The sequence below is a fragment of the Leopardus geoffroyi genome, chromosome A3 (assembly GCF_018350155.1).
Source record: "Leopardus geoffroyi isolate Oge1 chromosome A3, O.geoffroyi_Oge1_pat1.0, whole genome shotgun sequence".
Taxonomy (NCBI): Eukaryota; Metazoa; Chordata; class Mammalia; order Carnivora; family Felidae; genus Leopardus; species Leopardus geoffroyi.
In genome coordinates this window covers 84,898,749-84,912,182 of record NC_059336.1, presented here as the reverse complement: position 1 = coordinate 84,912,182, position 13,434 = coordinate 84,898,749, and the positions used below count along the sequence as shown (strand labels likewise).

General features: G+C 40.4%; 1 protein-coding gene across 4 annotated transcripts in view; it reads left to right on the top strand.

The window, feature by feature from the left end:
* LOC123580880 (E3 ubiquitin-protein ligase RNF113A-like) overlaps nt 1–13,020 on the top strand; it is a 52,870-nt gene extending 39,850 nt beyond the window's left edge. For all 4 annotated transcript variants that reach the window (XM_045446282.1, XM_045446279.1, XM_045446281.1 and 1 more), the window contains one exon: nt 9,457–13,020. In XM_045446282.1, coding sequence (XP_045302238.1) covers nt 9,494–10,528 — 1,035 coding nt within the window. In that variant the 5' untranslated portion in view covers nt 9,457–9,493 and the 3' untranslated portion in view covers nt 10,529–13,020. The remainder of the gene's footprint in view (nt 1–9,456) is intronic.
* Nucleotides 13,021–13,434: the final 414 nt, after the last annotated feature.

The window sequence follows — 13,434 nt, the reverse complement described above, 5'->3', positions numbered from 1 at the left end:
GAAAATTTTTCTTATTCTCTGGTAACCAAATGCTACCTACTCATCTCATGTAATTCAGTGCTGTTAGAACTAGGTATTAAATTTTTGATTATATGACTACATTCCAGTTCTTTTCATTGGGATTCAAACATAAGTATGCCTTGTGTTGGAAGAATTTCGTGAAATTTGCCAGACTTTTTGTTTGGTCTCGATTGTAGGTCCATGAAAGGGTGTACTCCTATGCAGAGTTTGCATGATGCCTTTACTTCCACGTATTTCCAGGTTGGAGTATAAAAGCATGCCACCACTCTTGAAGGATTATAGATATTATGGACATTTCATCTATAAATACCATGAATAGGAAAAAAGAGAGAGAGAGAGAAAGCTCTACATACACCTTTTGGGAATATTTCCCATTTTTAACTGATTTACCCATTTTTCTAGCTCTTGGTAAGGGATGAACTTTGGTTACAAACAGAAATTTGAAGTAAATTATTCTTGCTGATCAGTGTTTAGAAAATGGGGCACCTGGGTGGCTCAGTCAGTTTTGCATCCAACTCTTGATTTTAGCTCAGGTCATGATCTCACAATCCATGGGACTGAGCCCCATGTTGGGCTCTGTGCTGACGGCGTGGAGCCTGCTTGGGATTCTTTCTCTCCCCCCCTCTCTCTCTGCCCCATTCCCGCTCACACTCTTGTGTGCTCTCTGTTTCTCTCAAATAAATAAACTTAAAAAAAAAATGAAGATAGGTTCTGTGTGGTTTTATGTTGTTTCACAAGAATTAGGTCAAAATCAGCTGTGATTGGAAGCGTAAGTCTTTGTTTTTCTAGGTCCAGCAACAGACTTTCTGATCTGAGACTGCCTCGGCCTTTCTCCCCATCCCCTGTTCATCTGGCAGAGCTATACACTTACTTCCACGTTCTGTGGAATCCCCGATTCCCACTGATTTCAGGGACTTCTGTTGGGGAAAGCAAATCTGACAAAGCCAGGGTCTCTCTGTCTTATTTTGTTTTATCATGGTAGAAATTTGACGTTATTTTCTCACTTCTCAGCAGGGGAAAAGTTGCTATACTCTTTGAGGGAGGCTCAGCCGATTTCCATTGTAAAAAGAAGAGAAAATTTGTTACTGCTGTTTGTGTAACGAAGGGCTACTAAAGGAGCTATCTTCTAATAAAAAGATGGCTTTGCTCTGCAAATTAATTTTATAATAAAAGCTGCCCTACGAATATATCGAATGGTGAAAATCTGAAGTAAATATGTTAGCATATCAAGAATACCTGTGTGTTTGAAATGAAAATTCGATGACTTACAGCGTCCTTGAGCCCTTGAGCCATATGCACACGTATTTCTTAACAGAGCTGAGGATGCTGTGCAGTGGCATCAGCTTTGGGCTGCTCAGTTCGGACAGTGTCCACAGGCTTTGAGATAAAAGTGAAAGGTTGGGCCACTTACCTCCACCGATACCAGGCCTTCCAGGTGCCTCTGGTTGTAGCAGTAATGAAAGTGATGATGGCAGCAGTAATGCTAATAATAACAGTAATGGCAGCTACCATTACAGATGGCAGCTTTGTATGGTGGTTGAGAGCACGGATTCTGTAGGTAGGCTGTAGATCCTGGCTCTGCCACGTACTAACTCTGTGATCCTTAGTAGATTGCTTAACACTTCCGTGCTTCAGCTGCTTCCTCTGTAAAATGGGGGTAGTAATAGAAGCTACCTCATTGGTGCATTGAATGCTTGGAGTAGTACCTGGCATGTACTACAAGAAGTACCACTAGAGCATTAAAGAAATGAGTATGCCTAGAACAGAGACTATATCATTATTCCTGTTTTTCATGGAGGCAGACTGAGGCCATGTGAGGCTTCCAAGCCAGCAATTCACCACATTTTAACCTGGGTTGGTGTGACTTCAAGACCAGTGTTCTTTCTGCTGGTCTTCCAGGCTTTCTATTGTAGGCGTCATTTCACAACTTACACCATTGATCAGAAAGGGGTTGAAGAAAAGAGACAGTGTTTGAAACTTGGAAAATGCAGGCACTCCAGAGTATCAGAGCAACAGAAATCATCTAAAGACAGGGGACAGTAAACATTTTCCCAAAGCCAGAAGGTCAGGTAGTCACCACACATAATGCTCCTGAATGAATGAACTCATTCATTTATTCAACAGTTATGCGTGTCCCCCACCTTTCTGCACAAGGGGCAGCAACCTCACGTGTAGCCACTTAATGAGTAAGAGGCTGTGTTTTATGTGATTTTGTCAAAGAAAGAGGCCCACGATAACTTTAGGAAATGATACTAATGAGAAGATGCCAGTATTTTTTCTGGCAGTTGAATCCAGTTTGGTAAATTCTGGGGCTCTGTCTTCTCCCCTTCCTCAATGTCTCGAGGCAGAGCAAGCTGGCCACAGAACGAGGCAAGGGCTGTCTGTCCCAGGGCTGGGTCTCATCAGTACATTTGTGTCTCTTGTGGTTGTCTTTATCCAGCCTAACTGGTATTGTTTTTGGCACTCTTAACATTATGATGTTATGTTTCAAATGTTTCCAAAACTGAAACACACAAGGTCTTTCATTTCCTTTCTGCCTACTAAGATTATTTCAGCTCCACACATGCAAAGCAGAGTATTATGCAAGAAATTAATCATATCAGAGCAAAGTAGCTACTGAAAAATTGCCAAACACCATAAACATTGGTCAAAATGGAGTCCAACCATTTGCACAGAGAATAATTGAAGCTATGGATTCACTTGGGGTAACTAAGCAACTTTTCATTATGAATTATAAAGCTTTTCAAACATAAAATGATATCTGAGAGGAGTGCATTACCTAAAAGGTTTCGATAAGCAATGAAAGGAGCTTTAAAATATGCAGCAGGGATCAATCATCCAGCTGTATAGCGTTACTTATACTTTGTGGCGTCACCTACATTCCTTGATAAACAATGTCCCATAACCTCCGAGCATTCCCATTATTTTCGTCAGCACCCAGACATAAGAAGTGACAAAAATGTCAGATGATGTTTTATTTACTAATATAAAACAAGTTCTCGTGGAAGTAGACATTCTACGACAATGGAGGTTTATGAAGCACATTTCCCAGCACCAAAAATGATTCACGTTGTCCAAGAAAGATAAAAAGCCTGCTGTTAGTGATGAATTTTAATTGGAATGTTACTCATCATGGGCATGAATTTCTTTCATTTGGGAGATGACATGTCCTGCTTCTGTTGTGGAAGGACAGTTGAGTCTGCCTGAAAAAGAAAAGGTAGCTAAAACACACTTTTGACACCCAAAAGGAAGTTGTCCTGGTGTCACCTGCCGAAACAAGTATTCTCATGTCTTCCAGTCATCGCTTTGCAGGCGATGTTTTTGTCAGTTACATGTAAAATCAAACCCAGCATTCAGACTCAGATGCAGAGAAGTTCTGCCTTCCTCTACCCTGTTTATGAAAAAACTCAAATGAAATGGGAGCGTCAATTGGGAAAATCACTTGATGGTATGGAAGAGTTGGAATTAGCTGTAGAATTCTACCAAAGGTGCAGCGAGATAGAGTGAGCAGCACAGAAGAAAAAATGACAATTGTAGATTCTCTTCGTTTTGACAGAAGAGGGCCTGAGTGTGGCATATCAACATTGACTGATGCTAGGTAGTAGAGAAAGGGAACTAGTAAAAGGTCAGGAAAGTGGAGTTAAAGAGGGTGAGGTGCATGGAGACTGGAAAGGTAAAAGGGGCGGGGGGGAGGAGAAGGGTGAGGAAGAAAGGCTAGATACATGAAAAGTTTCAGGACCTCACGTCCTTTGCAAAAAGAAAATCGTTTACCAACCTTTATGTGATTCAGGAAATACTGTGGTGTAGGAAGGTTTAAACTAATGCAGTGGGCATTGGTCCCATGATTGTGGGGAGAAACTACTTCTCCTGAGTAGGACAAATAGGGTGGCTGCAGCCAGCCCCTTTGGAACTCGATATAAAAACATCAATTTGCATCATGGAACCTTGGCCGGCCTGCTTTGTGGCGGTGGTACAAAGCAGTCAATGCTCTATAGATACACAAATTGATTACTTCAATTACCAAAATCAATTTTCCAGAATAGAGTGAAATACATGGAAACGTATCTCAAAAGGTCATTTAAAATTAGCCCAAACTACCAACTGAAGGCCCTGCATTCAGAAGAGCACCTTGCTGCACATTGTAACTCTCCCTTTCCTGTATCTTTGCCTACGTAAGGTCTGAGGCTAAAAGCACCCAGCTGGAACCTGGTGAAACAACAACCAAATTGCATTGCTCCCTGTGCACTCATGAATCTCTTAATAAGCTCACCTGATACAGTTCTTAGTATGGAACCAGGGTTTACTCCTGTAAGTAAAAGGGTCAGGTCTGTTCTCCCCCCCCCCCCCCCCCCGGCCTTAATAGATATTGTTTGAATTATGGCTTTCCTTTTAAATTGTGGCTGGCCATGTATGTTTTGGGATATGTTGTATGTATTGCATAAACACATAGACCATTTTCTGTTCAGTTACTATATACTTTTATGCGCAACACAGTTATCCACATATATATAATATCTCTCATGCAAGTATACAAAAATTCATGAGGATGTTTTGCTCTCTTAAAATCCTTTCAGATTGCTTGGATGATTTTCTTTACATGTTTTCAACTTACCTAACGGCAAACCTCACTTCATTCTACACCAGTCTAATTAATTTGACAGGACTGGAAACTTGTTCTTCCTGTTCACACTTATTATTCATCTTTTCAGAATGCCCTGTAGGGAGGATGAAGCACAATAAAGCAGTATTTACCAAATGCCTTAGTGCTAAATGCCCTTTTATGCTGACTCGGCACATTGGTGGCATTGAGTAGATCTGACTTTAGGGCAGCCTAACAAAAATGACATTTTCTAGAGTATCATCTATTTAAACAGGTCTTAAAGAAGGGAACTATGTCCATTTTTCCCTGAAGTTTTACAGTGGGCTCTGGGGACTACAATTTATCCCTACTGTATCTGAAATCTTTGCTAAAGAAATGACAGAGGTATCATATTTTGCAAGATAAGCCTTCAGTCTGCAGTGGCAAATGTAGAGATAATTTCAAGTTTTTTTAAGAACTGCAGACATAACCTGAAACATACCAAGCATTTTGAGAGGGAGTGGGTTGAAATGCAGAATCGATAGATGCAACCAGGGAGAAGGGCTTTTCCTTTTAGGCTAACTATGAAATTTTCCTCAGAGAGCAAACTTTTGATAGGGGGCAAAGATTCTTACAAGGTTGGTACAGGTGGATAATTAAAAAAATAAGAGTGAATTTATCTGCATACATTATTTAAATACCTAAAGCATTTCTCTGCTTTAATGATAAATTACGATCAGTAAAATCTGTTGGCTGCCTTCAAGCTAACTAATGGATCACTAATCAGCAACAGTCGAATCATCCTAACTAAGGTGGAATAAATATCTCCAAGGAAGCTGCAGTTAATTTTTTCGGTCTAAACCTGTACAGATGCTGACATACACGTACCTATATTCTTGTACTACATATGTGTGTGTGTGGATATGTGCATACATGTGTTTGTATGCACACGTTAAAAACCTTTGACATCTTCTTGTTCACCCACCACTGCTCTATTCTTCTTGGTATGTTGTATAAGAAAGATTGTTCCTGCCACTAATTAATCCTTAAAGAGATTGGCTGATACATCTCATTGTTACCAATACATTTTTAATTGTTCATTTTACTCCAGCACCATTTGAACACAAGTCAATTTGCAGTTTCATTAGAGGACAGAAAAGGCCTGGGGTCTATCCTTGGTTTCAAAAAAGAAAAGGATAAAAAGCAGGCAAAATTTCAGAAAGAATGTTAATCCTCGAATTAATCAAGCAAGAATTAATGTGTGCTGCTACTTGAGTGCCTAAGTCTTCTTGCCCAGAAGTGCACTTTGTCATACCTACCCCTCCGGAGAAACCTCTTTACAAGCTTTGTGGCCAAATACCCTGGCAACTAATGACGAGCTTTGAAGCAACATTCACAGACCATTTGCTTTGATGACATTTGGAGGCTTTTCTCCCCTCATTCCCATTCTATTGTTAAGTAGAGTACACATGCCATACAGCCTTTGAAAACTAATCAATACAGTAAGATTTGTCAGGTTGCAGCTGACTAGTATTACATCTTAAAACTCTTTCCTTAGCTGACTTGTTGTACATATTTTTAAGTTAAACCTTATGAAGGGGGTTGGGTAGATTAGCCTTACCATATTCACAGGCACACTAGTATGACATGGCTCTTTCTTCCATATTTTAACATCAAAAGCTCATAATCTGTGTAAGTTAACCTTCCATAAAACTAAAATTATATGGTCATCATACATAATCTGATGATTGATTACAGCTGTCAGAAAGGTCACAAATTGTAAATGTTTACTATAGTTGCACCATGAAAATTACTACATACTTTAAAAAAATCCATCTAGAGAAAATAGACAGCTTACATTCATAGGTTGCAGAACTGAAGCATATATGTTTTCTTTGTGACTTTTAGCTCTCTTAAAATCAATGTTAAAACCCTTAGGTCTGATTTTTCATTTCAATGTCTTTGTGTAATGTGCCTCAACCATACCTCATCTAATTTAATAAGATGCAAGCTAAGGAAGTACTTAAGTTACTTATCAAGGGTTTCAGATGACACATTATTATTGTATTCAAAAGTCAATATTTGCTAATCATGTTAGTACAGGAACTGTTCCAGGCCTACAATTCTTAAATTGCAGAGATATTTAAGATTAATTAAACCTATCTCCCCTGGTCCTCTCTCTTCACCTCTGTGGAAGGAGTAAATCAATGACATCCTATGTAAGCCCAGAGAGCCAGAGCTTCAAGCCTGAAAGCTACTAACATCCTTAAGCCTCTGTTTGCATCGGCGCCCCAGAGTTGAGCTTTGCCATTTCTCCACGGTTTAAGGAACGTTTGCGTGTTTTGAGAGCAAAGTTCACCAGTTTGCTTGATGTAATTAGAGAGGTATGACCGTTCCTGAACATACAACCTGGACTCCGATATTTTTTTAAGTCAGGAGAATGCTGAAATGATCATCTGGTCTGACTTCTTTTTTCTTTTTATATGAAACTTTGTGGATAAATTCGCAGCAGACAAACTTGAAAGGGCACTTGTGGTTTCCGAAGCCGGGCACAATGAGAACCTGTGCCTGGGTCCACATCCCTGAAGGGGTTACACTCAAATGACACGATTGCAGTGAACCCCTGACCTCTTGCTTATACCCTTGAGCGGAGACAGCCAGCTGTTCAAAGGTCAAGGCTCCTTTACTTTTAGACAGTAGACTCATTACACAAGAACCATTTCTAATCTAATGTTACGTACAGAGCCCAGGACCTGGCTGAGATTAAGTGATAAATAAAACTTTGAAGTCTTATTAACGTGTACTGACTAGTAGAAAACTGCCAAACATAGTACTTCAGTGATGACTACATTAGCTGCTAGTTCAGTTCCCTAAGGAGAGACTAGTGCATTAGCCCAGTGTGCCACCCAGCATATATTTACAGGTAGTTCGTGAAAACAGTAATGCTATGCACACTGAATATCTGGAACATGAATCAATGGAGACCAGCTAATTAGGTTATAAATGCATTGGTTTTATTTTTAACGTGTCCTCAAATAGAGTCTGCGAGTAAGCATTCTGAAATGGGGCTCTTAAACTGAGAGAAGCGACAATCAGATTATTCTCTGCCACTCTCCAATCAATCCAGAAGAGGCAGGTAAAATACTCTGATGCATATTCTATATAATCAGAATGACACATCCTATTAATATTCCAATTACTGTTGAACTATTAGCAATGCCTGAGTCTGGTGTCTTAGAGCCTCATAGCAGTAATCCGGGAACTTCGTGTCATCTTTTGTATTCATTCAATTTAAAATGAGACAATTTTCCCTTTAAAGCACTTTTATTAAACATTATTTTATGCATGGATTTAACATCCTAATTGATTTAGGTGGACTCTCAGAATGAGATGCTAACTCCTTTTGTTCTTTTCCTTGCTGAAAGAGGTCAGCAGCTGTGATCTTATTTATAAATTTAAATGCCAAATTTTAGCACAGTGAGTTATTATTAAAATAATAGTTATTCGTGTTCATAAAAAATCTCTATTCACACTGTAAAAACCAGGAATCTGATAATTTAATAAACTGGTCTAGAGTAAGAATGGGCCAGAATTGTCACTCAGAACACATAAAAATCATAAAATCGTACACATGAAAGTGACTTTGGAAAAAGCACTGAGATGTTTCCACTCTTCTAAATATTGCCTCAACCTAAAATTTGCTTCTTTTTTTTTGAAACTCATATAGGAATATATTCAGTACCACAGAAAAAATACAGTTCTATAAACGAAATATAGAACTACTAGTTGAAAAAGTCAAACTTGCCAGCATTTCATCCATGTTTTAGGTTGTTTACTTTATCTTAAATTGATTTTGGTTAAATGAGTTTGTGTGATGGTACAGCGTAGATCAACCTCTGCTTTCTTACATTATGTAGCTGCTACTGGCCATGAATATCATGAATGTGGCACACAATGCTGATGCCTTGGCACAGCTTGAGAGGAGTGGATATAGAAAAAGGTGGATGCTGGGGCACCTGGGTGGCTCACTTGGTTAAGCGTTGGATTTTGGCTCAGGTCATGATCTCATGGTTTGTGGGTTTGAGCCCCGCGTTGGGCTCTGTGCTGACAGCTCAGAGCCTGGAACCTGCATTGGATTCTGTGTGTGTCTCTCTCTCTGTACCTCCCCCCACTCGTGCTCTGTCTCTGTCTCTCAAAAAGAAATAAACTTTAAAAAAAAGAAAGAAAGAAAAAGGTTGATGGATATGAGAAATGTTTTGGGGTAAAGTCTAAAAGATGAAAGGTTGAAGTTGGGATATGAGTAAAATGGAGGAATCAAGGAGGATCAAGGAGGAATCAAGGCTTATGGCTTGAGAAATTGAGTAGATAGTTATTTCCAAAGATGGAAAATACTGGGGAGAAGAGGTTGGGTTGGGGTCTGCTGGTGCAATAAAGACTTCTCTTTGGACATGGTAAGTTAGAGATGCCCACGTGGAGATATCAAGGGTGCAGTTGGATATTTAAATCTGAAGCTCAGAAGTAAGGTATTGACTAAAGATGTCAACTTAAGCATTGTCAGCACACGTATGGCATTAAAAGCTATGAAAATGGATGAGCTAACTCAAGGCCTGAGTATAGAGAGAAGAGGGACTGAACTCTGAAGAATCAGCATTTAAAACCCAGGCAGTACATAGCCTCTGTGTCAGGGCCAGAGACCACGCTCCAGAAGACTTGATCAGATGACCCAAGATGAGATTTGAAAGGCATTCCTTTCCTCATACCCTAAAGAACTGTACCAAATTGAGATATATGCTTGTGAAGGATCATTTTATTGTTCTTATTTCTATTTTTATTTTTTTATTAAAACTTCAATACAGAGCACACCACAGCCGTTCTGGAGCTTGGGACTCTAAAATGGCAGAGCAGCTTTCTCCGGGAAAGACGACAGACCAGGTGTGTACCTTCCTCTTCAAAAAGCCTGGTAGACAAAAAGGGGCTGCAGGCTACAGAAAGCGCCCCGTCTGCAACCGGGAGTCTGGAGACGGCAGCAGCAGCAGCAGCAGTGACGAAGGCAGCACAGTGGTTCGCCCAGAAAACAAGCGGGTGATCCACAATCCGATGATACAGAAGACCCATGGTGGTGGTAAACAGAGGGTGGCTGCTCTGTTGAGCAGCAAGGAGGAGGAGACCGAGCTCCAGAGCCTTGGCATGGTGTACAAGTCCACCCGCTCAGCAAAGCCTGTGGGACCAGAGGATATGGGGGCGACTGCAGTCTACGAGCTAGACACAGAGAAGGAGCGTGACGCACAAGCCATCTTTGAGCGCAGCCAGAAGATCCAGGAAAAGCTAAGGGGCAAGGAAGATGACAAGATCTATCGGGGGATCAATAATTATAAGAAATACATGAAGCCCAAGGATACGTCTATGGGCAATGCTTCCTCCGGGATGGTGAGGAAGGGCCCCATCCGAGCTCCCGAGCATCTTCGTGCCACTGTGCGCTGGGATTACCAGCCTGACATTTGTAAGGACTACAAGGAGACTGGCTTTTGTGGCTTTGGAGACAGCTGCAAGTTCCTCCATGACCGTTCAGATTACAAGCATGGGTGGCAGATCGAACGTGAGCTTGATGAGGGTCGCTATGGTGTCTATGAGGATGAAAACTATGAAGTGGCAAGCGATGAGGAGGAGATACCATTCAAGTGTTTCATTTGTTGCCAGACCTTCCAGAATCCAGTTGTCACCAAGTGCAGGCATTATTTCTGCGAGAGCTGTGCACTGCAGCATTTCCGCACCACCCCTCGCTGCTATGTCTGTGACCAGCAGACCAACGGTGTCTTCAATCCAGCGAAAGAATTAATTGCTAAGTTGGAGAAGCATCGACCTGCAGAAGAGGGTGATGCTTCCAACTTCCCAGAAGATCTAGATGAGAGTCGGATCCCCATTACTTAGTTTTCCCATTATTCTCATACCTCAAAATAAATATTTTGTGCTAAGCAACGGATTTGAAAATGAGTACAGTAAGAGGGTAGGAAAAAAAAGAGGCCGAGGGACATGCTAACCATACTCTTGAATCAGAACCTTTGCAGTTGCTGTTCCCTGTGTTTCTGGGACACTTCACCCTCAGAATTCTATATGACTCACTCCCTCACATTCTCCTGGTATCCATGCAAATGTCATCCATTTAAGTGAGGACCTCACTGACTGCCTTATTTAAAATAGCAACACCAATCCTGTCCCTATCACTGTCTATCCTCCTTCCTCTGTTTTTTCTCCATAGAATTTATCACTGTCTGGTATATATTTACTTGTTATTTGCTTGTTTCTCTCTCTTCTCACTAGAACATAAGCCCTATAAAGAATTTTGTTTCACTGCTGTGTTTCACTGCCCCGTTTCACTGCTGTGATCACAAAATATCTCCCACCCCAACCCTGCAAATACTTGACACACAGTAGGTTCTCAATATATTTTTTAAATGAACGAATGAAAGAACAAACCAGAAAAAAGAGATAAAAGGGAACAGCTAACGAAGTAGGAGGAAAACCTGGAGGTATCTCAGAGGCTAAAACAAAAAAAAGGTTTGGAAATGGAATATGGTCTAATATGTTAAATGCTGCAGAAGGGTCCAGGAAGATGATAAAGCAACAAATGCATTACATTTGGCATTATGATAGTAACTGATGTTGACAAGAGCAGTTTCAGTATAGTGGTTAGGACAGGAGTCAGAATTATTAAGGGTGAGGTGATACTAGGAGATAAGGAAGTGGAAATAGAGGCAGTAGGTAACGAATTTGAGAAGCTGCTGTGAAGAAAAGTACGAGTATAAGGCAGTTCATAAAGAGGAATATGAGATGAAGGAAGGGTGTATTATTTGCTCTGGATTTTTAGTGGGGTATTGATTATCTCCTGCCACAATATTGCTGGTTAACAAACAACCATAAAACCTTAGTGGCATTCGATAATACGCAATTTGTATTTCCCTGGCGTGGTTAGCTAGGTGGCTTTGCTTTACGTCTGGAATTTGGCTGATGTAGGCTGGCTTCAGCTGGGATTACTTAAGTATATTCCACGTGTCTCTCATCCTCCACCAGCCTAGTCCAGGCATGTTCTCCTCGTGACACTGAGCCACAATACCTAAGTGGAAATGGGCAAGTTCTCTTGCCAGTTCAGAACCAGGACACTGTCACTTTGTCTTCATTCTCCTGACTAAAGCAAGCAAGAAGCCAGCTAGATTCAAAGGAGAAGTAGTCCAGTTACTATTGCTCTGATGCAAACTGCCCTAAAACTTAGCAATGAAAAGTAACCATTTTATTACAATGTCTTTGGGTCAGGAACTCAGACAGGGCACAGTAAGGTTGGCTTTCCTCTGCCCCATGATGTCTGAAACCTCAGGTGGTGAGATTCAAAGACTAGGGACTGGAATCATCTGGAGGCATCTTTACTTGTGTTTGATAGTGATACTGGTTGTCAACTAGGACTACAGCTGGAGCTCTTGGCTGGAACACTAGCATGTGTCTTCTCCATGTGGGTTAGACTTTCTCACACCATAACAGAATTAATTGCTTCTTTCATGGCAGCTCAGAACTCTGAAGGCTGATAACCCAGTGTGTAAAGCATGAATCAGGTCTTCTTTTATTACCTGGTCTCAGAAGTCAAACAGTGTCCCTTCTGATGTATTCTCCTGGCCACAAACCAATTCTCAAGCCTTCTCCAGATTTAAGGAGAGGAGGATTATACTCTACCACTTAATGGAGGAGTGGTAAATTTAGGAAATGGATGCAGGCACATTTATGAGTGGGAGGGGGAAGAAGAAAGGTGCAGTAGTTTACTTTCTAATATTAGTTGTACTTCATTCGGTGTTGCTTGACCCTATGTATTCATTCTACCTGAGAGCAGCCAACACAGACCAGAAGGTTCTTCACCCTACACGGAAAGAAAATGTATTTTTAACCTGAGACTGGAGCTCCCAGGATAAAGAGTTTATCCAAATTGACTCCACCTACTCGATTTTGAAGTTAAGTGCCTGAAGATTCTTGGGCATGGCTGCTGAAAAAGCTGCTTTACATTTAAAAGTCTCAACAGAGAGTATAAAAGCAAGTGTCAGCAGTCATGTATTATAGGAGTTGGTTCTCAGTGTTTGACTCAGTGATGCCCAGGGCCTTCTCCTGAGACATTTCTAGGGTGGCTTTGGTGTCCAGAAACTTCAGTACAGCAACGCTTTACAGACCATGCTGATTGCAGATTAATTTTGCAAAAACCTATAAGATATTTCAGGTCTTTTGAGTTATTTGAGTATTCAATTTAATTTTAGCCACAGATGTTTATATAGGATTTCTCTTATTTCATTTGATATATTTAATCGTAATGTGCCATTATTTCAAATCACATATTGGATATGTTAAACCTAAACATGTGGGAAATAAATGAAACTTTTAAAAGTAGATTCTGCTTTTCCTTGTGGGTTTTCTGGGCTAAAGCATTGAAAACAAGCTGACATCTGTTGTAAATTTATGCTATATACTTCTGGTCTCTAAAACCATATACAACTTTATACAATACAATAAATGCAATGCAATGAAATATATATACAGTAGTTCCCCCCCACACTTATCTATAGGGGATACATTCCAAGACCCCCAGTGGATGCCTGAAACCACAGATTATACCAAAGCCCACATATACTATGTATTTTACTGTACATAAATACCTATGATAACATTTAAAAGAGTTTCAAATCTTTGGTGTTACATATTGGATGTAAATGAAAAACCAGATGCAAAATCATTGACAAAATATACTGTTTGAAGAAGGTGAGATCTTTCTCGTGAGTAGGAAGAGAAGTGTTTGAATAAATATC